Consider the following 24,896-nt stretch of genomic DNA (forward strand, 5'->3'; position numbering starts at 1 on the left):
TCTCTTGCGATTGCCCTGACCCATGTGCAGGGCCTTTCACTTGGCCTTGTTGAACTTCATGAGGTTCCCACAGGCCCACCTCTCAAGCCTGTCAAGATCCCTGTGGATGGCATCCCTTCCTCCAGCATGTTGACCGCACCACACAGCTTGCTGTCATCAGCAAACTTGTTGAGGGTGCACTCCATCCCAGTATCCACGTCACCAAAAAAGATCCTGAACAACGCCCGTCCCAATACTGACCCCTGAGGAATGCCAGTTGTCACTAGTCTCCACTTGGACATTGAGCTGTTGGCCACAACTCTTCGAGTGTGACCGTCCAGCCAATTCCTTATCCACCAGGTGATCCTTGCATCAAATCCATGTCTCTCTAGTTTAAAGGGTGTCACGAGGTTCAGTGTCAAATGCTTTGCACAAGTCCAGGTAGATGACATCAGTTGCTCTCCCCTGTTCCACCTCCAGTGTAAGCCCACTGTAGAAGGCCACCAATTTGTCAGGCACGATTTGCCCTCAGTGAAGCCGTGCTGGCTGTCACCAGCCACCTCTCTTGATCTCCATGTGGCTAAGCACAGTCCCCAGGAGGACTGGCTCCATGGTCTCGCTGGGCACAGGGGTGAGGCTGACTGGCTGGTAGTTCCCCAGCTCTTCCTTTTTCCCCTTTTTAAAAATGGGCGTCATGGTTCCCCTTCTCCAGTCAGCGGGAACTTCACTGGAGTGCCACAACTTCTCAAATCTGATGGATAAATGCTTAAGCCACTTTATCCACCAGATAGTATTTGGCATTCAATATATTAAGTGGTAATCTGCACTGTATTTATTCAGATGAGCATTTAAGGTGCATTTAAATATGCAAATGATAAATAGAAAGGAGTTATAGAAAATGCAATCAAAATGTGCTATTCCAGGCCTCAGGATTATTAAAATGAGGTCTAATACAAAGAAAGAAAGAGAGTTAGGGGGGGTGTTTGTATTATTATGAAAGGTACTAAATATAGCACCCCTAGGGTTTTATTTGTATGTGCATTACTTTTTTTTTTTTTCTCCCAGTAGAAAACTGGACCTCTAAGGCAGCTATTTTGTGAAATCTCATCTCTGTACAGTACAATAGTCTATGTATGACCTTGCTTTTCTCATTCAACTTTTAAAAATCCTCAGATGCATTACTTTTTTTGCAGATCTCTGGTTAAAAGCCAGTGCAAGAAACAGAAACCCCACAGTTTAGGAACTGACTCAGAATAAACACATGTGTTTGTAATACTTTTATAATTTTGGAGTAATTTTTGGACCTTTATATTATCATATATTTGTTGTCCAGCTCCAGTAAACTTGATTGCAGATTTTTTCCCTTCCCACTTATGATTCTAGGTATACTGACTGCGAGATATTTATGTGTGGATTGTCATGTGTTTATGTCATTATTTTCAGGGGACAGATGCTGAACAGCTGCAAAGGTATACTATCTTTTGTATGTGTAAGAAAGTCAGTCAGTATTTCTGCCTGGGATTCCAACCTTTCTCTGTAGGATACCCAAACTTATTTATCTTTCTGCAAGATAATGTTTGCCATTTAATATATTAGAGGATAATCCATGCTGTATTTGTTTAGTTGTGCTACTTGGAACATTAAAATCCAGGAACATTTATTCTGCAATTTTCTTAATCGGTTGCAAAAGCTGATAGCAGAATTTTCTGGAGATTTTGAGTGCAGCTGTTTCTCTGTTTCGCTTTATGTAGCTTATTATGCATTACAGTCAGTACTACAGCCCCTTTATCCATACATTTACTTGAATGCAAATGCCCAAACTTGTTTGCGTGCAATACTGTAGCTAGCTGATGGAGTCAGCTGAGGCAAAAGGAAAAGAAGCATCAATATACACGTCCGTATTGCATTTCTCTAACAAGTGTGAAAGAAAACTGTCAGCTTCCTGAGGTCCCAGTTTCTGGGATCATACCGCTTGCTTGTGCTGAGGCTGCCGAGACTTTGGGAAATTCAGAGCTCTGCTTTGCAGGAGCCCAAAAAGGTCAGACCAATTGCTGCAAAACTGGAGCAGAATGCAAAATGCACACTGCTGCAAAACTGGAGCAGAATGCACACTGCTTATTGGGGTGTGATGTATGTATAAATTCAGGCAGCCAAAACAGAACACTATTTTGTCCAGAAGACATATTCGTGGTCTCCATGACAATGCTTGCCCCACAAGACCGCTCACTGCCTTGGCATCAGTGACTTGAATGCAGCTGTGGTACTTCAGCCTCTGACTTCAGGTCTTAATACTCTCCTGCAATCCTATTAACTAATTAATTTGTTAGGGCTAAACAATACATCTTAAACAGAATAATACACCATGTATTCTCTCCATATTTAAAGCGAGTGTTAGTAATATAGTTTTACAAGGAAATGAAGAAAACAATGTATTTATGAGCAGTTGACTGGAGCTTGCCTGTGAGTGCCTGCATGAGGACACAGTCACTTAGCTGTTGCCATTTTTAATTGTATTCTTCCTCTCCTAGAATGCAAGCAAAACGTCACATTATACTATTAACATTTCATACGCAGTATCACCTGCTGCCTGCATCTGTTAAAGCTGCTGACTTCAAGGTGATAGAGGTAGTTGGTCTTTGGACAATAATAAACCCAAAACATTTTGTAATAATGATTTCACAGAAAGCAAAAGCACCATCTGACTTAGCGTAGAAAGTGCCGTGGGGCATACAAGGCACCAAGGGCCCCATCTGGTGCAACTTGTATTGTCAGCAAACACAGAGCACTCACTCATGGAAACGTTACTGCTTACGCCTTGTAACTGGTCAATGATGTTAATAACAATTAGATGTTCATGGCAGAACTTTATAGCTTGTATGGACAGATGAACATAGACTTGATTAACTAGCTACAGACTAAATGGAAATGTTTCTGAAACTAATGTTTCTGAAAACTATGAACAGAATTTAGCCCAGTAATATTTCCCGTCCGTATGATCCCTTGTCAGAAAGCTTTTGCATTGTAGCTCTCAGCATCTGTACACCTACTAAACCCAGTATTATCCTGTATGCGTTTATTTTTTCTCCTTTTTATAGAAGGGTCAAAAGCCAGCTTAAACACTACCGTGCTGACAGGCAACCGCTGCCAACTTCACTCTCCTGTAAGTAGTGTAACATGACGGTGATAACAAGCAGGAGTTTGCACTCCCCACACCGGCAGCTGTGCCTCTCTGTACCTTCCAATGTCACTTAAAAAAATGGAAGTGGAAAGACTGTAGAAATAATCTTTGGAAGCTCTGCTGGGCAGAGGAAAACTATCTTTCAGAATAATGAACAATGGATAACAGAATGTAGAACACATCTTGCTTTGAAAAACAGCACCAAAACATAAGGGATGACAAAGAATACAAAGAAGAGAATCGATGCATCGTACTGTTTCAACTGAAACAGGGTACAGTTGAGTGAGGATGCACAGGAAAAGCTGGATGTCCACTTTAGTTTCAACAGAAGCTGAACCAACCCATCGGCTCACCTCTGTGCAAAATCCCCCTGACTCTCCTTCCAATTAGTGTATCATCTAAACAGCTACAAGATAAAGAGCACCTGGCTCAGCAAGAGGTCTTCAGGAAAGGACCCAAAGTGTGGGAGGATCTCAAAGCAAACATCAAGACTCCAGTCCCGTTAGTCTTCCCGTGCCAGCGGCAGATAGAGCTTGAGTTGGTCTTGCTCACACTGAGTGCATCGCATCTTCTCTGGCAGACGCTTACCTGCTCTGGTTTTGCTAAGTCCCTTCCTGCTGTGACCAGCTTCAAGCATGATTTTAACACTTTTTCTTTGTTTATCTTGGATTCTTTTACAGGTCTGGTTTACGGTGGGGCAATAAAAACTGCTTTCAGTTGACTTCCCTCAGTTGCGGGAGTGACAGCAGGAAGGGGATGGAAAAAAGAAGTAAGAGCTGAACGGAAGAGGGAAATCAGAATAACTAAGTCACTTTTGCCCAGGTAACACCTACCCCAGAGTCTAGCCCCAAGTCAGTTATATCACAGTGCTAATGAAAAAATCCAGAAAAATAGCAAGTATAATACTGAAGTGTTTACAACAGGAAACAAACTTTCCTACTTTGCTTAGCTTCCCAGGAAAGTGGAGACCAAACGGAGACTATACAGAGTGCAGCAACTAAATAAACAGACGTTTGGATGAAAGAGCTGCTGCTGGGGAAGAATATACAGGAAAATGTTGCAAGAAGTGAGGTTTTTTTGTCTAAATTAAAAGAAGGTCTGTTAGTTGTCCTAAAGTATCTAAAAAGTCACTACAAGAAATGAGAAATAAACTGTTCCTCATGTCAGGTTGCAGTATAATTAAAGGCAATAATCATAAGTTGTAAGGGGCAAGAAATGTATAGGTTCCTGGAATATTTCTGAATATTATGGATCTGTTAGACAAAACCTCCTTGAGGAATGTTGTTTGTTCTGCCTTCAAGCAAGGTGATAAAATGGGTGATCTCTCAACCTCTAACTCTAACCTTGACTCTTTTTCCACATAAACAAGAAAAGGTAGAGCAGGTGTGGGTTTATGTAACTTACCTCCACACCATGAGATAAGCACAAAATAAAAACTTGCATCAAAAATGTTACAAGTGCAAATTCAAGCATTCAAATGCTTGCAAGTATTCACATTCCTGTTGTCTTAAATTATCCTATGATACATCAATCAAAAATATCTGATTACATCCATGCTTATTATTATTTCAAAACACCCTGCCTCATGCCTTGAAGAGTGACTGTTGCTTTCTTACATTACCTGATGCCTCGTGCCCTTCAACAGAAGTGCATTTTGTTCAAATCCTGCTCTGAATACAGAGCTGTTCATTCCTGAATGGGAACTCTAGTGGTGTTTGCACCATTTCCCATGTATTAATGAATTATTCTTCACAAATCCTCCCAAGCTTTAATGAAGTAATCTCCCATAGAACCTAAAACCAGAATTTCAAGCCTACTGACCAATTATGACTGCTCAACTTAAAATACGTTAAACCTGATATTGCACAGCCTGATTTTGCCTTTGACATTGAGACACTGTATTTTTAAAACATTATTCCAAATCATAGGCAGCTGAACACAGTCAAACCTTCTGCATAGGAAAAATACAGGCGGCTCTTGCTGGCTGTTCAAATAAAATAAAAATACAAAAACAGTAGTGTCTTGTAGAACATATGAATAAAATTAAATTACCAGCAACAGTCAGGAATCCTCTCCTAAAATCGTGGGCAAAACCCTAAATAAATATCAGTTTTCCTTCCCAACTAAAAAAAATATGTACTATTTACACCATCCTATCTCATGCATGTCCTTTGTACCGGACAAAAGGTTCACTGAGCCTCAGAGTCACTGTGGTCTACAACGTACATGCCAGCTGTGGTAAGAGAAATGGATGTCTGCGCATGTGTGTTTTACGTGTACATCATAAACAGACACACACACACACACTATATATATAAGCAGCCTAACTTAAACAACTCTTGGTCTAAGCTGTTAACTGAATTGGGTATGACCTGCAGGCATTCCAATCTTTAAAAATAAAGCTATATTTCTAATAATATAAAATATATATAGTATAATATATATTTATATAAAATAAACCGTGTATTGGATGTTTAAAAATGCGTTTAAGTGCCAGTATTAAGATTTTGCTTTTGAAAATGTTAGAATATGTATCCATTTTTAAAATGTGAGCTGCCTGCACTTAAGTATCATAATATACTAAAATATTACAATGTTCAGAAAACTGTTTGTGACAAATAACAAAACAGTACTTTAATGGAGAGTGATACATAAAAAACAATCAAACAAATCCTTGAACTTTCAGAAGATGTAACACACTCACATCAGTAAACAACATCGAACTCTCAGGAATACAAACAAGAGCTTGGCTTGCTGTAGTCAACCCGTTTCTGTTCCAATCTAAATATTATGGTTAGAGGTATAATTTTCTGTTGAAGGCACTGTAATCCCAGTTGGAAAAGCAGTTTGCCTATTCTCCTTTCCGTATGCTTAAACAAATGAGCCGTGCTAGCAGAAAGTACCATCTATTTTCATTCTGCTGCATAAGATCAGCCAAGGCGTGCTGCTGTACTATTCCTGTGTCTAAAGAAGTCTACAAGCAAAATCGTATGTTTGTAAAACACAATCCTAAATTTGTAAGTGGTTATTTTTCAGCAGGTAAAATAGGCAGTGAGTTTGAAATATCCTACTATTAATATGATGTTCTCATTTAAAAACTGTTAAATATAACCCCTTTGGTATTTTGGTTTGGGGTTTGTAGATTTGCTGTCCAATCCTAGTGAATAAATATGATCTACATCAAGCTGAAGCAGAGTGAATGAAACCACTGTTTTTCTTGATGGCCACCATCTAGACTTCTCTATTTTAAGAGTTTGCAACCTCAGTGAGCTAATTACCCATTGACTCCAGGTAAACAAGTTTTCAAGGGTCAGTCTGGACACTGTCCAAACTCCTAAGTTCTACAGCTTAGAAATGCTAAGCCTGCGGTGAACTGCAGACTTGGACAAAATTGTGTGTGTGTGTTGTGTTATCTCTGAAAATGAATTAACTAGCTCAAGCTAACTGGTCGTGAGGAAACAAAAATTAAAAAAAACCAAACCAAAACCATTTCTAGCAGTAGAGCATATTCATTTTGATAACCAAAGAAAACAAGTGCTCCCCCACTTTCAGCTATTTTGCTATAAATTTCAGTATGGTAAAGCAACAGTTGATTCTCCTTTCACCGTGCATTGACATAGTTGTGTATTTCTATAAATAATTTTAGGCAAGTTTTTTAACAGCTACCTAACTGTCAAAACAGGAGAAAAAGAAATTTTGTCAGTAACTCCAATTGTCTTTAATGAAAAGCTCCTAATCACCCACAATGTCCACAACCTCTACCCAACACAGCAATTGGCCTTCTCAACCACGCCAGGAGGGAGCTGCTCACACTGCTTTAGGGATGCAAAATTAAATGTGAATTTTAAATTTATAATTCAATTGCACTCTCTGTAAAATCAAGACAATTCTTAAAAGGAAAGGAAAGTGGACAGGAATTTTTGCAGATATTTCATGTACATCTTTTATTTTGGTATCAGAATAATTTTAACAATTTTAACAAATTTTAAAAGTTTTCAGTTCCATTTGAAGTAAATCCTTCAACCTCTAAAATAAAATTAAAAAAATATTATTTTTTCACAATTTTCCCTTAAAATCCCTCAAGAGAAAAACCAAAACAAATAATTATTTTGGTAATGTTTCAGCTGTACTTTTTAAATAGCCACAGTGAAATGTTCGTAAATGCATTTATTCACATGTATTTGTCTAGTATTCCATTCTTTGACATTAAAAGCTTATAGACATACCCAGCCTACCCTACTGAGGAAGTGTAACACAAGGCTAGAATATCCCTGCCACACAGACATAGTCCTAAGTGTCCCTAATGAGATTACAACTTTTACATGAGTCATATGCTAATGTCTCCTCATCCTTGGAAATTTTTCCTGTATCTATCAAAGTCTCTGCTAATTAATTTTTTATTTTTATTTTTTTTAATGTCCTTTCTTTAACTAGGAGAATAATAAACCACCCTTTCTATTTAACCAGTTATTTATAGAAAAGTAATGGATGTTTTCAACGTTTTTTTTTCTAGATTAGATTACCATGGCTCTTGGAAAATACGTTTTTGTTTTGTTTTTTGTTTTTTTTTTCCCCCCCATCTTTTATTTCTTACTATTATCTCCAGATTTCCTTCAGCTTTTCTGTATCTTCCACCAAAAGGGTCAAATTGTAGCTGAACTTTAGCAAGGCATGTTCACGCTGCTTAGCACAGCAACAAGGGCACGGACAGGCTAGAAACCCCAGGTAAACAAAATTTGGAATAAAAATATGAAAAACTAACTTCACATATAACCAGGCCTGTGAGAACAGAAGTTTCAATTAGGATGATATCATTGTACAGCTGATGAATTAACTAAAAGGGTTTCATCATTTTTGCAAATGTGGGTGGTTCTGGTTAATTCAGAACAAGAGTAATGGCAGTGGTTTTATACTTAAAACCCTGCATTTACACAGGTGGGCATTTATCATGGCAAAGCAGGAAATGCATGGCATGACAATAGCTTATTAAACCTGTGGTTACACAATTTTGTATTGCTACAATAGGAAGAGTGATGTAAGACCCCAAGAAATGTGTGGTCATTACTAGCAAAAAAGATTTGGGAAATTTTATAGCATCATAATACAATGAGTGTTAAGAACTTGTTACTATTTACATTTTGTTCATTTTATATAAGAAAAAAATGTCTCTGTCAATACACACACATACCCTTTTGTCCATGGTAATGCAAGTACATCTTCAAAAAAGACAGGTCCTTAACAGTTATTTTGCAAGATATTTTTCTGTGCTTCCACTCATGCACTGCTCTCATATTAGAACCTCTTCCCGATATAAATGACCTTACAGAAGCTGGTTAGATAATAAGACAATCAAGTAATAAATAAAAAAATAAAAGGAGAATTCAAATGGACATGAACATAAAGTACATGCATTATAAAGCCTTAAACTCCCATTTATATGCTCATTCAGAAACAAAGTGGCCTCAGTTCTCTCTAGCTTAATTGCTTTCAACTTGCAGAAGATCATGGATAGGGTGATTTAGATCATGTAGCTTTTGCCTCGACATTTCAGTCATTAAAAAATAATAATAAAAAAAGTACTTCAAGACTTCTATGCTAGGCAGAATAAATGCCCATTTTCTATCTCCTTCACAAATAACAAGTTCTAATTCGCAGATTCATGGTAATTTCAGTAAAAAACGAGTGTTTCGATCAGAGGCTTAATTAGCTAAGGACTGAAGGACAGGGATCTGAGAAGAAGCATAAGAGTAACTACATTAATTACACAGAGACAGTTTTAAACAAAAGCGAAAGGACATGTGTTGCATCAGCTGTGAATTGCCCCAAGCAATCAAACTCATGGAGTTTAATTAGTGTTGCTGTTCATGTGTTCAGGCTGGTTTGTTGAAACGGCTTAATGGTTAGGAACCCCAAGCACCAGGGACACCCCCTCAAAAGGCAGGTTTGGGTCATGGAGATGCTGTAGTCAGATGTCAGTTGACTTTTTCAGGTGGTTCAGGAGAACCTGAGCTGAGACAGAGAGAGTTTTGATGCTGCATTTAAGGTTCTCTGGACCAACTACCTGAAAGGCAACCTTTGATAAGCCAAAAAAAAAAAAAAAAAAAAAAAAAAAAAGTTTTACTGACTTATAAACTATTTCAGTTTTTGCAATATTTTTACCAACTACGCCTATTTTGTGATTACATCAGTGGTCTTGTATTCCGCCTGATTTTTTTCCATAAATATTGACACTACTCAAATATTGTTACTACTGGTAGCAATAGAACTATGAAATCCGTTACCGGGCAGATGCTGTATAAGTAATAAGCTTACGTCAGTTCATGTTGCAACGGATGTTTCATCAGTATTACAGCAGTTACCTTCTTATTCTCCAGAAAGCCATACTGATTATATAGACCATACCGTCGCCCAGAACACCAGTAAGCTATTCCAGTAACACCATCAGTGTTCACTTTGCCAACTCAGTCATTCAGAGTTTTATGATCACTGGAAAAATATATCCGTTATCACTCACATATTAGGACCTGTTTGTACTGTGATTACAGTGTGGTTTGGGTACTGAGGACAGTACATCTTCAAGTACATGCAAAAGATTGGCTATTAATTGTAGACATCAGTTATTCATTTCAGTAATATTTGATTAATAAAAAGGTATGCACAATAGCAAATGCACTCACACAAGTATTTGAAAACATGCATGTACCAAACCTGTTCAAGTTTGTTTGATTTTTATTGTCTTGATTATAGTAGCGACTTTATTAGTTAAATCTGATGTTGTTAATGAGTTCCTTTGTACTGCAGTTATGTAAGGGGCTTGATGTTTTGATTCCTTCAGTTTTGTCTGTGACTGTTAATACTTTTCAAGAGTATTAGCTGACTAAGACAAACTTGTATTTTTCTATGTTCATAAATTTAATGTATTTGGTTTTTTTCATTGAAAAAAACCCCATCAATTTTTGTTTGCACATGCATGCAAACTCTATCATGTTATTTTGGGAAAGAGAGCAGATGAAGCGATCCCTTTAGTTCCTTTTTGTTGTTAAGAGCAGCAGCAAGGTCTGTACTGCTGCACAAGAAACAGTTTCAAAAGAGATTAATCCCAGGGGGAAATGTTAAGGTGGCAGAGTTTTATGGCTCAGTTTAGTTAGCAACAATTAAAATTTAAAGATAGAACAGCACAGAACTGGAAGCAGTTTTCTAAAAACCGACCAATAAAATTCCTCTTCCTAGATGTTTATCAAGTATTTGAGTTCAACAGGAGACAACAAAAATAAACATAATTTTAAAAAGACTGATTTTGGCCAGATTAATTATCTTTTCTCCTCTCCATTGGTTTGGCTCCATTATTATACCATTTCCAACTGTCCACAGCCTGAAAGAGATCGTGGAGGTGGAGGCTGAATAACAAAATCTGAATTCTTAATGAAAAAAATTATATTAGGATTAGTAATTACAAATTTCTGGTGTTGCCTTTTTTTTTTTTTTTTCATTCTTCTTTTCTATTTTGAAGGAGATTATTTTTCAGGTCACCTTTTACACTCTGTAAAAGTTAGTGTGTCTTATATGTATCTTACAGCTCTTTGAAACTGCTTTGTGACAAGAAAAGGAACCCAGCTCTTTTAATAATGGCATGTTATTAAAATACTAATGACTTTGCTGTTTAAAAGTGAGCTTTAATGATTGTAACACTGCTCTTTGATCAGCAGAAAATGGTGGCTAATCTGAGAGGGGGAAAAAAAAAAAGTTTTAAGACTCAGAGATCTCTCCCATGACTTGTGGCAGCTATAAAACTCAGAGACAAGGGAGTAAAAAGAGAATAAAAAAGGCAGCAGACAGTAAGTGTAGAAGTTTTATTTTTATCCTGAAAGACTCCCCTGTCTAAATAGCGATGAAACAAATAAAGAAAAATATATACTGGTTTGACCTCCCCTGCTTTTTGGAGTTCTACTCTCTTCCTCCCCTGTAAGAAACTTGATCTTCTCATTGATAACAAATCCCTTGACTTTCTCTCCCTTTTCCTTGTTCGAGAAATCACTCAAAATCCAATTGCCATTTATTGCACTGTCAGGGCATTCTGCTAGGTCAGGCTGATGATTTTTTCTTTCTCTCTGCCTACCAGAGCAACCCCTGGGGCATCATGCTGCCTCCAGCCACTAAGAACAGCAGCAAAGAAAAAGGCCATGCCCCTCCGCAGCCTGGACATGGGACCCCCCTTCACCAGCCAGGCTACACAGGAGAAATGAAGCAAATAAAATAATTTCTCAAGTATTTAAAAAAAAAAAAAAGGGGGGGGGTGTAATAAAAATTTTCAAAAAGTAGGAATTTAATATAAAGGCACTTGTAATGCTCTCACTAAGGTTCAAAAGCTCAAGTGCACAGCCCAGCCTGTGGCCACACGCCACAGTGGCAGCAGTGGCACCCAGCACCCCAGCACTCAGGTGCCAGCTCCCTTCCTCGCTGCTCTCCTTACCCCTGAAGGCAGGGGCAGCTGCCAGAAATCCGAAATGCCTCCTGGTGCAGCCCAGCACCCTGCTGTGCTCTGCAAGAGTTCTGTTCCCCAGCCACTGACCTGATGTCATGCTTAAGGTAAATGTAAACTCTGTTCATCATGTCTAAAGGATAGCGCATTTAGGATTATGTTTTATTTTAAAGATATTGGTGAAGAAAGAAGAAAAATATAATTACTGTCAGTAAAGTTGATCGGGAAAGGTCTCTCTCCAGCTCCTCAGCAGCCACCTGGTTCTTTTCTGGCTATTGCCAGTGTCACAACGCATGATTTCTGGGCTGGCCTCAGGCTCTGTCCAGTCAGATGCTCCATCAAAGACTTTAACCATGCAAAAGTTTCTCTCAACTTTTTTCAAAGATCCCACCAAGCAGGATAGCTCTTACTGGCTTACAAAACTTCCCATGCTGCCAAAAAGGTTGAATTCTCAGCCCAAAACTCATTCTATTTGTGTCTCCACAGGGGAAAAGGAAAAAAAACAACCCAAACACAAAACCCCCGAAAAGGAAAAAAAATATCTCTTTGGCTTCTTAAGGGTTTTTTTCCACTTTCTGTGATGGAATTTCCATACTCCAGGCACTATCTCCTGTGCTCAGCTCTCTAGCAAGGAGAAGTTTAGATTCAGTGACGTGTAAAACCTTTCCCATTCCCTTGGCTTTTTATTGTGAACTGCTCAGTGGACCTTACATTATATTTTGATTTGTCCAATAAACACAAACATCGCAGGAGAATAAACATACACAGCTTGAGTAAGAATATACGCAACAGCAGCTAATCACTCTGGATGATAATGGGGTTTACATCACCAACCTCCAACTTCTTCCTCTTAAGCGTACTAGAATTACTTCGGACATAGAATAAATTTGCAAGCAAAAATAAAAACTTTAAAAGGCAAAACCTATTGTTTCTTGTGATATTTCTAGATCTTCTCTCAAACACAGTATTTTACAGATGCTGCTCGATGTCCTTATACAAGAGGCTGCATTGCAAAATGTCGTCTTACCCTTTGCTTTCTCCTACTTTCTGAATTTTTAGACTAAGGCAAATTTCCCTACTGTTACAAAAATATCATCATGTATTTTTAATGATTAGTATTATTTTCATACTGTGGCTTTGATTTCAGCCACAGAAAAAAACCCCTGTGCTTAGAATCCTTAGAATCAAAGAGGAAGGTGATGAAATAGTATTTTAATATTTTTTCCTCAGAACAAAATTCTGAGAGGATTCATCCCTCGTTTCCCTTGTTCACCTTTCTGGATCAGAAAGGTATCAAATGATTATATTGCAGACTTTAAATGCAACAGAATAAGGTTTTTTTGCTGTTGTACAGTTGTTGCTTTTTTCCAGCTTACTAACATTACCAAGAAATGGTACATAACACCATAACACATTAATAGATGTTGTTCTTCTAACGTCATCATATCACAATCTCTTCCTCTATGCATTTAGAAATATGTGAAATAAATAAGCAGAGCTTGTGGCTTTCTTATTTCTACAATACAGCAGAAAGAAAAGCCGATTAAAAGATTTATTCAAATATTTACACAAGACGCATTGTTGCAGTATTTAAAGCGTGAGCTTGCTCCTTTTACAAATCTCTTTAGCAGTAAGTCTTTTCTCCACCGTGTTAATAATATAACTTTTAAATGGTAGTTACAAGTTTCAATGAGTTCAACCGTTAATTAGGCATCCTCTCCAATTCCCTCTCTCCTCCTGTTCCCCCCCTCAGCCCCAGCACACCTTGCCTTTGTAGTGACCCGTGTTGGAGCCATCCAGCCTACCTCATCACCCCCAGGACCTCTCGACACTGCTCCCAACATCCTCCTACGTGCCAGCTGTGCTCTGCACATCCCCTTTGCACTCTCACCCTATGTACCCTTTCCCTACACACCTCCTTACGTTTGGAACTGTTTTGAAAGTGGGTGCCACATCAATACCCTCTGCATTTCAAATGCTTTTCAAAAAAAATATCTTTATCCAAAAGCCTGTGAAATATAATAGAAAATTAAGATCGCCATCCCGAACAGCATCAGTCATCATTACAAGTTGCACACTCCTGGAACCAGGAGTAGTCCTGAGGCAACAGCTCTATCTGCTCTTCCTGCCATTCCCCGTTTCCTGGCATTCCCAAAGAAACCAGAAAATGTGTCTGAAGAGAAATTAAGACACTCTGATATTCAAATAACTTCACGTATGGTAGACGTCTAAGCAGTGTGATCAGGACTGAACATTCCAAGTGCTCCTGTTGGGAGGGCACTGCAGGATGTCCCTGCTCCAGTGGAGCAGTGGAAGGCAACAATCTACTTTGAACACTGAAGGTAATTAAGTGCACATATTTACAGTATAACTATGTAGATCTAGAAAGTTAGCAGTGCATTCTACAATATTAATTCCTAATGTTCCTGAATGCATCCAAACATCAGATAAGTTAAACAACATGCATTTTATGCTCCCTATTAAAAACAATGGGATGCAGAGACATAAAAAAAAAAATAAATGCTTTGCCTATAGACATCTAACTGGTTTGTGGCAGAGCTGGGAGAGAACCTCAATCTGATCTAGCCTCTTGGGAGTTGTAAATGTATTACCTTCCCTATCATATAGGTATGGTGATCAAAGTCTCATGAATATGCACGCTGATTGCCAAACTATCTGGAATCCTTTAAAAAGTAATTCCTCACGAGTATAGCAGACCTACACCGAAGACCTTAGCTAGGAATAAAATCATTCTAAGTCAGCTTATATTTGTTTCACGTGACAATCATCAGCGCCATCATCAATTTTACAGTAATGTCAAGGACTAGTAAAAGTAATAGCCTCGGTTTCTCGATCGCTAAAGAAAAGAAATCCCATATTAAAATGTATCAAAACTATGGACTGCAAACATAGGGAGTCAGACAAGTTCCTTCAAAGGCATTTTATAGATAATATATTATTGCAAACCAATTTACTCTCCCTCTCTGTTTCTGACTTCCACTTTAATTCCTACTAGCTGCCTTCTAACTTTTTTTTCAGTCCATGTTCCCCTGACAAGTCTGGACTCGGCAGCACTCGCACTGATCAGTGGAGACGCAGCCATTACTTGGGCGATGGCTGTGCTGCTCAGAAGTGGAAAGTAGTTTACAGGAGAAATGAGTATTAGTGCTGCAAAACCTCTAGCTGGTAAAATACCAGGTTGTGGTGGTGTGGTTTGTTTTTTCTTTTTGTTTTTTTTGGGGGGGTTGTGGGTTTTTTGGGGGAGTGGGGGTGGAAGTTTTCAGGTAGGCATCCATTAGACATAACTTGGAATAACCAAAACCTGAAACAGTTAAGATTGATGTAAGTGCTGAAATCCTAAAAGAAACATGCCTACACTAGTAACGTAACCAACTTGTTCATTCACCGGCTTTTTGAGTAATAGAATCTTTCTTCTCTCAACTTAAAGTCAGGTTCAGAAGAATAACAAAAGTTCCTTCCTTCATTTTATGATATGAAATAAGCTTAGTAGCTCAAGCTGCATTGTAAGCTCACAGAAGAATACATAAAAACATCACTACTAAATATCTAAAAAAGTTTGCAGGCACAGGAGTGTAAAATTGGTCACACTCTAAATATATTCCTGAGTGCAGTGAGGGGATCTGTTCAGGATTAAGAAATCTTCCACGGGTGCTTTAGTTCTTTTAATGATAAATGCAGAACTTCTGGTTCATGAAACAACTAAATGCATTACAGCATAGGTGAGAACGTGCAAGAAGAGCAGCGCTTGACCCTGTCCTACTACACAGTTTATCTACAGGAGTTTATCACAGACATAAAGGCTTGTGATCAAGCTCCGAGTTCCTTAGTATAGGAAATTATCTTCCCTGTGCAAGTGTGCCTTCTGCTTGCAGAAGAATGGTAGGGCCAATTAACATGCCACGGCAGCAATCCATGTTACAGAGCATACCTTACAATGTATTTACATTTAATACCTTAATATGTAAATCTTACAGAGAGAAAACCTCCCAGAACAGCCTGGGCTTCATATTTAAATTAAAAAAAAAAAAAAAAAAAAAAAAATTAAAAAAAAAAAAAAAAAAAAGAACAACTAAATGTAATTTATAAACATATGTTTAGAGTGTATAAACATAACTGCCTTAAGAAGCTATTGCACTCACACTTGGATGCAGCTCACTCATAAAGTGCTCAACCAGCAACATTTGTTTTAGGATGGATGTTTCTATGATTCTTTAAATAAAATAAACCCAGCAAGTTACCTAGACAGCAATAACATGGTAATAATTCAACACAGAAATATGTCTCAACTATTATCAGCACGAGAAGTAAAAAGAAAGCAAAAAAAGGGAATAAAACATTGTTAAGTAGCCAGAACGATTACCTGTTTGCATGTACCAAAACCAAGCCACAAACAAAAAGAATATATTAAGCTGGGGCTTATCAGTATAAACGCATATTAGATACCTAATTAACAAAACAGTGTATGTCAGATAATTAATAACACTGCCAATAACAACAGTAAAGAAATAACACCTGAAATGCAAAACATCTTCAGAGAAAAATACCCACCCAATGTTTCCATCATGAAATAAATGGGTGTTGCTGTATAAAGAAACGCACGGTGAAATACTATAATCATTTCTGGTCTTTGCTAAGGCAAAGAGCTGAATGAAAAGGGTTTGCAGCTAGCAGATAACAAACGAAGGAACAACAGTCTGTCTTTTGCCACTCCACCCCTCCTCACAGAACCAAAGGGCTGGACACAGTTCTTACATCCCTGACAGATAAAATTAGCTAATGACAAGCTTTGGATTCACCTAGTAAATCCAGCAAAGAATATAGAAGTAAACTTATAGAAAAAAGGCTGCTGCTGGCAAACTTGAAAGCTTCAAGTTCTTTCAGATCAGAACGTGCAGAAAATCAATTTATATATGAATTTTTATTTTTCTTTTATAACAACTCCACAGTCAGATGAAGTCAAGCTCACCATCTGCTACAGATAGAAATACAGCTACATTCAAGAATTACATTATAAAACTTCTTTGTAAAGTTTATAAGCAAGCTGTTCTTGTCAGAATTAAAGTAATTGTGCTAACACATCTTAATAATCAATCAGGCTTTAAATAAAGAGTGACAAAAGTCCACATATGGATGACAAGCTGTTCTACAGTAAATATTTTTGTATTTATTGAGAAGGGGTTTATGGCAGTTTAGGACATATTCCACCAGGCATTTCAGTCTAAACTACTTACAGACTAATAAAAACAAGACGAAAACCCTGTTCTGAAATCCTCACCAAAACTTAGTTTTGAAAATAGCTTTATCCTAATCCTATTCCTATTTAGTTATGCTCTTACTTCATCATACAATTAAAAACTTTTCCCAGCTGGTGGCCATTCCAGAATGCAAGGCTTTTAGTAACCTGTATTTTTTAAGAAAGTCTTTACTACCAAGTGATGCTGAATGTTTCCATCGAAGAGAAAATGCAAATACAATGTAAATTTACCATAGTAGCTGATCCTCTAAAGCAGAGTAAATTCTCTTTTCATGTTAATATTCCACTTTTTCATGTATTTACATTTGTTAAAGCTATTTGTAATATTTCTGCAGCTGACAGGATAGAGTATAAAAAGTCTCAAAAGTTCCTTTTCCACATACTCAATTTAGAAACACAATTTACAGTAAAACAGGAGCAAAAGAAAATCTCATGTCCAGTAGGTATAACATTGTTTTTCATTTTCTGTTCCATTTTGAGAAGTTAGAAGGCACATATTGCAATTAATAGTGTTAACTACTTGCTACAAGTTCATTACATGTTACTGTTTCGTTATAGCAACTATTCAAGTAGCTCAATACAGCACCAAAAGAAGTTTTTAAAACACCTGAATGAAATAATATACTGTATGCAGTCACATACAAACATGCATCTTCTAAAATAAATTCTAATGCAGATAAGTAATCTTACCCTGATGTTGGATCAACAGCTATGGCCTTAGGGTTGTTAAGATCCAGCTCAATGAGGGTAACGCACACTGATCCGTTCTGGTTGCAAGCAAAGATCCTGTCACTGACGTGATCCACAAAGTAAAAATTTCCAGTGATCCAGTCAATTGCTATTTGGTGTACATCTGACAAAAAAAAAAACAAACAAACCAACAACAACAACAACAAAAAAACCACAAACAAACAAAAAAAAAATCTCAGAAGTGCAGTTGTAATGCAAGTAACAAAACTGCTAGCTGCTTCACCAGACAGGTGCTCTACTCAGTTAAACAGCTTCATCTGCTTTTACAAGCATTACTTAGTATATAATAAGGAACCCAATTCTCAACACACAAATATTGGTTGCAGAGATAATTTTCATTTTAACTTCAAAAATCTGATTGCAACTTCAAGGGCATGAAAGATACACTTTTTGTTAACTGAAATATTTTAAAGCTTGTCATTGCAAAGTTTTTTATGGTATATTCAGAATGAACATCGCTGAATGATGTTGCATTATGAAAAGGGTCCAAAATGCTGGTGGCAGCAGGTTGCAGAGGAAAGGCAGCATCTGAAACCACTCAAGTTCTGAAGGTCATGTCCTAGGATGTCTGTTACAGCACAGGGATGCTACACTGATAAAGCTTATAGGAGTTTATTAATTATGTTTAAAGGGGACTAAACCCAGGTAATGAATACTTCACGGAAATTCAAAGAAACTGTGGGTAGATATGCATGTCCAAAACCACTGAGTGGAACAGCAGATGTGTGTACAAGGATCTGTTTTCATTTAAATAACTTTTTTTTGTCGTTCTGGGAAACCTTGATGAAGCCAGATTTCTGATTCAACTGCCACAATAAGGAGCATTAACTTAAATGTCTGTGTAATACTTATGGAGAGACATTCCTTGACAGCAATGCTGAGAATTTTCTTTCTTGGGAGGCAAGGATTGCTCCACAAATATCTAACATAACTGTTTTAAAACAAGGAGTTCTTTTTTCTTGTGGGATCCTGGAACTACTTTTTGTTAATGTCTTCTGTATCCTGCATTTTTCTTCTAAGTCAACCTACCTGTCCATACATAATCTTACTGTTAGTGTAAGCAAAAGTATAAGAAGCTCAAAGAATATAAATTTATCAAATTCAATTAACTAGGATTTCTTTACTTTTTATTCTTGTTTACAGCACTATACTGATAAAACCCTGTAAGACAGAACTAGTTATTCTTAAATTAAGAATAAATCAATTACTATAACAATGTTTCCTGTCCAGTGTTTTAAATTTTAAATAATAGTGAGTTTATATTTTCACATATATATTCATTATAATGCAGTGATTTCAAAATACTTCTAACATAAGTCTCAATTCTTTCATGATGAGAGAAGCCAGATGTGATAAAATACCAATTAACACCATAGTTGGGTTTTGGGGTTGTGGTTTTTTTTTTTGTAACTGTCAGTTTTCTATATTTCTATCATCCTTCTGAAGTTGAATATTTAGAAATTTTTTTCAACACTCCAAGAAACTGTTGCTACCATCACATACACGATGCACTGGAGAATACAAAGTGAACTTGTTTCAGGGAAAAAAAAAAAAAAAATTGTCAATAACTGAGAGCTTAGGAATCATGCATTTGCTAAGTACTTAAAGAGACATGGAGACTCATGCATTGCCCTTCAAAGTCCAAGTAACATAAACACGATTTTCTCAAGAAAATATCAAGAAGAGCTACCAGCTGTATTCCATCTCAGCCATCCCATTATGCAGTTCAGTGCTGTCTCTCCTATCTCAGTTTTCTCCCCTTCCGCTATTCATTTTCCTTTTAATTCAAAGCAAGTATTATGCCTCTTCCCCTCTGAAAGCTTTTACTACAAAGATATGCTGAGCCAGAAAAGATGCTCCATTTAGTCCAGTATCCAGCCCCCAGAGGAGGCCAATGTTCAAATGAACCATGAGATGTACATGAGCACTAATATATTTTAGACAATAGGAAGGAAAAGTTTTTCCCTGTCCAAATTTAATACCGGACATGTGTTTCAAAAGGTCAGCAAAAAACTCTGTCCCTCTGGAAATCAGTAACAGGTAAAAGTATTTTCAATATGTTTGCTTTCTGTTTCCAGAAGTTGGATTAATGGAATTAAAGGCTTATGGCTCACTGATTCAATGAGAGTTTTGAAAATTGAAGATAGGCTTCCATGTAACAGAAGCATTTCTGAAAGTACTATTTATAAAGGATGAAAAGTTACAAAAAGGGAATCAATTGTAAATATTTGTAGAAATAAAATTAGTAATTAAATTCCTGCCATGAGAGCTCTGGAAGATCGCCATGCATTGGGAAATGCATGGATAGGAACAGATTAAGTATCAGCCCGCTGGAGGAGGGTACACTTTTCTTCTTAACAAGTAGGAAAAATAACTGTTTAAATAAATCTGACATATACCTGAAAGGCATGTCGCACACAGATTATTAGATCTGTTACGGTAACAATACTCACATTTATACAATGTTGGCTCTATTCTTTCCTTTGTTATTCATTAACATATCACAGGAAATGGCACTAAACAGGTTTCCAATACGGAAAACAAGGATAATTAATTGAAGGTCATATTAGGGATAACCATTTTCATCAAATGGTTAAAGCTGAGGTTGCTCAGCAATCCAGGAAAGTGAGACATCCAGAAGCAACTTCACACCACAACCTTTGTGTCAAAGACTTCAAAAAGCATTGGTAGCTCTTAACACCTATTTACTTGATTTCCCTTCCCCAGCAGGTTGTCTTTGAGAGGGGCATGGAGGTACCAGCAGCACAGACCATTTGGGAGACTTACGCTCATTACAGCTGCAGTTCTTGAAAAGCTCTGCATTACAAAGCATGCTATGCTTAAAGAATTCATCATAAGTTTCCTGAAAGAGTGGCTCATTAATTTACATTTTTATTCCGAAGTCTGCTCCACAAAATGGAGGACAGATCTCCCACTAAGCAAAGAACACTTCTCTAAAAACCAGACCTGCCGGGGCAGTACGTAACTGTAATCTACTTATTAACCTTGGAGGTCAATGCACAGTGGCATCTGCATTTTAAAGTTACAAATATGCTGTATATTGTAGATACCACTGATCGATCTGGTTTGGGTTTTGTCTTCATTGTACCATGCGCTCTGCGGCAAATTGCACACATCCAATTTCTCACAAGAGAAGGAGTTTGTAAAGAACTGTCCACGTACAGTCCCCCATAAAATTATACTCTACATGAAAAATCCATGTAGTGAGCAGATAACAGTTTTTATGAATCAAACTTTTAATCTTTAAGGGTTTGCTAGCAGCTACGCAATAAGCTGCTTTGAATCGCTCTCCTGTTATCACTCAAGTAAAATTCACTGTATACCACAGAGATAAGGTTTTGGTTGCACTGGGGACTTTTAAAATATTTATAACCTCTTGTACTCAAGAAGTTACTAATTCATTTAATGCCTATTTCTGCACTCATATATTAAAACCCAGTATGTACAGATGTCTAGTTCACTCACATCTTTAAATTAATTAATCTCTTATTCTTTCATTCACACAGTTTCAGCAGTCTCTGAAAAGAAACATCTCCTCCTGAAAACATACATATTTATTCTAAGCAATCTTGTATATACCTTTGAGGGTTTTCCCTATATTAATAACAGTCTCCTTGGAGCATTTCTGCCAAATGTGATCATCCTTCCTTTATTACTTTCTAAAAACTATGATTTCCTCTTAAGAACTTCATAAAGAATGGTTAAGACATCATATAGTCTAAATTTTACTCTATTTAACGACATTATCTAGACCATGGGTACTAGCAAAAGCGTGTCTAGAAGTATACTTTTTCTATTTTTCTTAACATACAAATATTATTATATCTTTAGAGAAAACAGTAATTTTATATGAGGGTGGATAAATCCTCAAAGGGTACTGGAAATGTATGTTTTATGGCCAAAATATAGTTTGTGAAAATCTTAGCCACATTGAATGATTCTCTTCTTTCACTTATATTTCAAACATATACCTTGTACTGTATGCTTTACTACATGTATTTCAATTCCAAATCAAGACTTGCCCAACAGTTCAGTTAACAGAACAGAGGGAAAAGCAGTGCCATATTCTTGTACTTGAGCTACTGTTACAACCAAAGATTCAGCAATTTTTTTTCCAGATTTTGAAGAAAGACTGGAAAAGGAAAAATTAGTAAGTTTTCTCCATTGATGCACTTCAGTAAAAGCATCCTGTGTTTTTAATGTGAGAAACGATCTAATCACACTGCTTTGAGGAACTCATAGGAGTTGGAGTTGGGAGTCTTTTTTAGAAAGTACTCACTGAACTGGGTGGATGAAATATAATAAGAATAAAAAATGCTCATTGCACCTTCAGTATGTTTCTGGTCAATAACAGAAGAGAGAGACAAACTGTATTTTAAGGGAAAGAAGTTAGCTTCTGTGCCTTATACACTGAAAATCTTTATTGCTCTGCAAATGACTGCAATAAGGAGTGCCTAAAGGAACTTGGAAATCTACTCAAGACTCCAGGTTTAACATTTTTAATGACAGTTACTATGGGAAGTTACCACCATGATTTGTTCTTTCTCTTTGGGCATGGTTTTGTACATTTATACATTCATGTATGTATGTATGTATAAATTCATTATGGATTTCTTGCTGGCCTTTAAAAAAAAATAACGTATATATAGGAAAGTGCTTAAAAATAACCTTTATATTTGTCACTTTTTTTTTTCCCAAAAGTTGATCTTAAAGGAAGAAATCTTTTGATTTACCCAAAAAGCTTAAAAAAAATAAATAAAAATTGAAAGGAACTAAATTTTCTTCCATAATCCACATACATCTCTTCTGGATGAATGTAACATCCAAACTTCCATACGGGTATTTCATGCTGTGTTCTGGGTTTGCTTGAGGGAGATGAGAGAAGGGGAAGTGGTTTAAAAAGCGGTGGTTCTATCTTCAGCAAAAGAGCATGGGTGAGCAGTTCCCTGACTCCCTGTTAGTGCAAGCTCAAGCCACAGCTGGGAGAGGGAAGTGTCTGATACCTTTACTGCACCAACGCATCAAGTGCTTATTTTTCGGAAATCTTTCCACTTTGCATAGAACAGCTCGATGTTGTCACAGGTAGCCAGGTTTGCTAAGAGTCACTGGTTTAATTTATTCTTTTATACAAGCACGGTGGTTTTGAGGATTGTGCAACACTTGTTGGGATGTCTGGCCATATGCTAGGGGAATAAATGTGTCGGAGAAGCAAGAAAGGATGGTTGTAATAAAACTTTCAGGAGCTTAGCATTTCTGTAATGAGCATCCTAACACACGGAAGATGTCAGCACAGTCCCCAACGGTAGTGCAATATTGGAGTGCAAGGGTGGTGCTGCTCAAGTGCCTCGTGCCAGAAAGAGTCACCTTCTGGTCCCCCTTCCCCCAAAGGCCAGGACAACAGATCTGCAGATCTCCCAGGCATGTTCACACCCGCTTACTCTACAACCTGTTATGTCAGTAACTGTTTGCCTCCAGGGCTCACTTTCATAAACCAGCCCGGAGAAACAAAGAGTTTGTTTCCCTGTATTTTGACTAATGAAGATTCTCCTGCTTCCCGCTGAGCCAAAAGAGGTGAGACAGAAACGAAGGTAAAAAAAAAAAAAAAAAAAAAAAAAGGAAGAAGAAAAAAGATTAATCTGGAAGCCAAAATCATGAAAAACAAGATAACATTAAAAAAAAGTAAATGGGACAACATGTTCTGAGACATTTTGCCATTTCCTTTTTTAGTCCTCAGGGTCTATTTTTTCCCACATATATGCATTATACTAACCGCTATACATCCACAACTAGAAAGGTGCTTCAATTTTTTTAACTGAAACTTGATATTTTAGCAGGTGAGGCTTTATGAACTGTGCAGAGTAGCAAAATAATAGAAGTGCCAGGCATGGCTTGACTTGCTTAGCTTCATTTACTATCTATTAGGGGAAAAAAAAAAAAAAAAAAAAAAAAAAAAAAAAAAAAAAAAAAAAAAAAAGGATGGATTTATAAAGGAACAAACAAATTTTATTCTAAAGAACAGTAGCAAGCAAGTTGCAGATTGGCTTTTTTTTTTTTTTTTCCACCTGAGTAAAAAGACAAGTTTTGAATAACAAGAAAAACAGTAGCAAGACTTTCTTTTTCTAAAATAGCCAGTAATGGTGCGACCAGGTAAACAGTAGTTAAAATATACATAAATGACAGGCGGTGAAATCTTGCAGCAGCACTGGCTTTGCTGTGCCTCCCTTCTGAGAGTCACGTTCCTAATTAGCAGCCCAGACTACCTCCTACTGACACTGTGGCTTGGGAAAGTTAGACTGGCATAGATTTTTCTGTGCCCCTTATACTGACAGCACTTTGCCATAATTATGTCTGCAATGTCATTTACAAAATATGACTTTTATTAAAAATGTCACCATTTAATAACTTAGGCACACTGGTGTCTAAACTTTTAACATCCATGTCCTTAGTGATTATAACATGTTAAAAAATGAAAAATCAAATGAAAAATATCCATCTATTTTTTTTCAAATGACTCATCCTCAAATATCTAATTCCTTTGAAATAAAATCAGCCTTCTCATATACTATTTGTAAAGAGTACAATGCAAAACCTTAAAGATACTGAATTTAAATAAGCAGTTTAAAGCACCCAGACTTCAAGTTTCTCAAAAGAAAAGAAAGCCTTTCCTTGTTTGCTGACTAATGTAATTTAAAGTTTAATAAATTGGGTTAATGTAGAAAATACAGTTGGTATTATTCCAACCCTACAGGATATTAGAAGATATTGCTTAAAAAAAACCCCTATAAATGTGAACATTTAGACAACAACAGTTTCCCCAAGCTGAACAATTTTCAAAAATATGAACCTAATATAAATATTATGAATACTTAATGAAAGCATCGTGATCACTCACGAAGACACCTAGTCTCTCTCAGAGACGTAGTCATATCCAGTCACTCAGGCATCCAGCTTCCAACTACACAGAGAACACATTTAGGCACTTATTCCATATGGGCATTTCTCTTTTCTTTGACTGACGTAGCTGACTTACCAAGAAAAGATCCAACGCCTGCAACTTTGCATAATTTAGGAGTTTTTAAAATTAGCAGTTCCATAGCTTTCAAAGGCCTCCATGAAGACTGTGAGACAGCCTGGCCTACAAAATCCCTTCTAGTCCTCACACCTATGAGTTAGTGTCAGGGCAGTGGTGACAAGATATGGCCAGAGAAACCAGC

General features: G+C 37.1%; 1 protein-coding gene across 1 annotated transcript in view; it reads right to left on the reverse strand.

The window, feature by feature from the left end:
- The window catches only part of LRP1B (LDL receptor related protein 1B), a 470,964-nt gene that overhangs the window by 330,432 nt on the left and 115,636 nt on the right, over positions 1–24,896 (reverse strand). Inside the window, exon 5 of the mRNA XM_056350419.1 lies at positions 17,602–17,764. Coding sequence (XP_056206394.1) covers positions 17,602–17,764 — 163 coding nt within the window. The remainder of the gene's footprint in view (positions 1–17,601; positions 17,765–24,896) is intronic.

Source organism: Falco biarmicus, chromosome 8 (genome assembly GCF_023638135.1).
Source record: "Falco biarmicus isolate bFalBia1 chromosome 8, bFalBia1.pri, whole genome shotgun sequence".
Taxonomy (NCBI): Eukaryota; Metazoa; Chordata; class Aves; order Falconiformes; family Falconidae; genus Falco; species Falco biarmicus.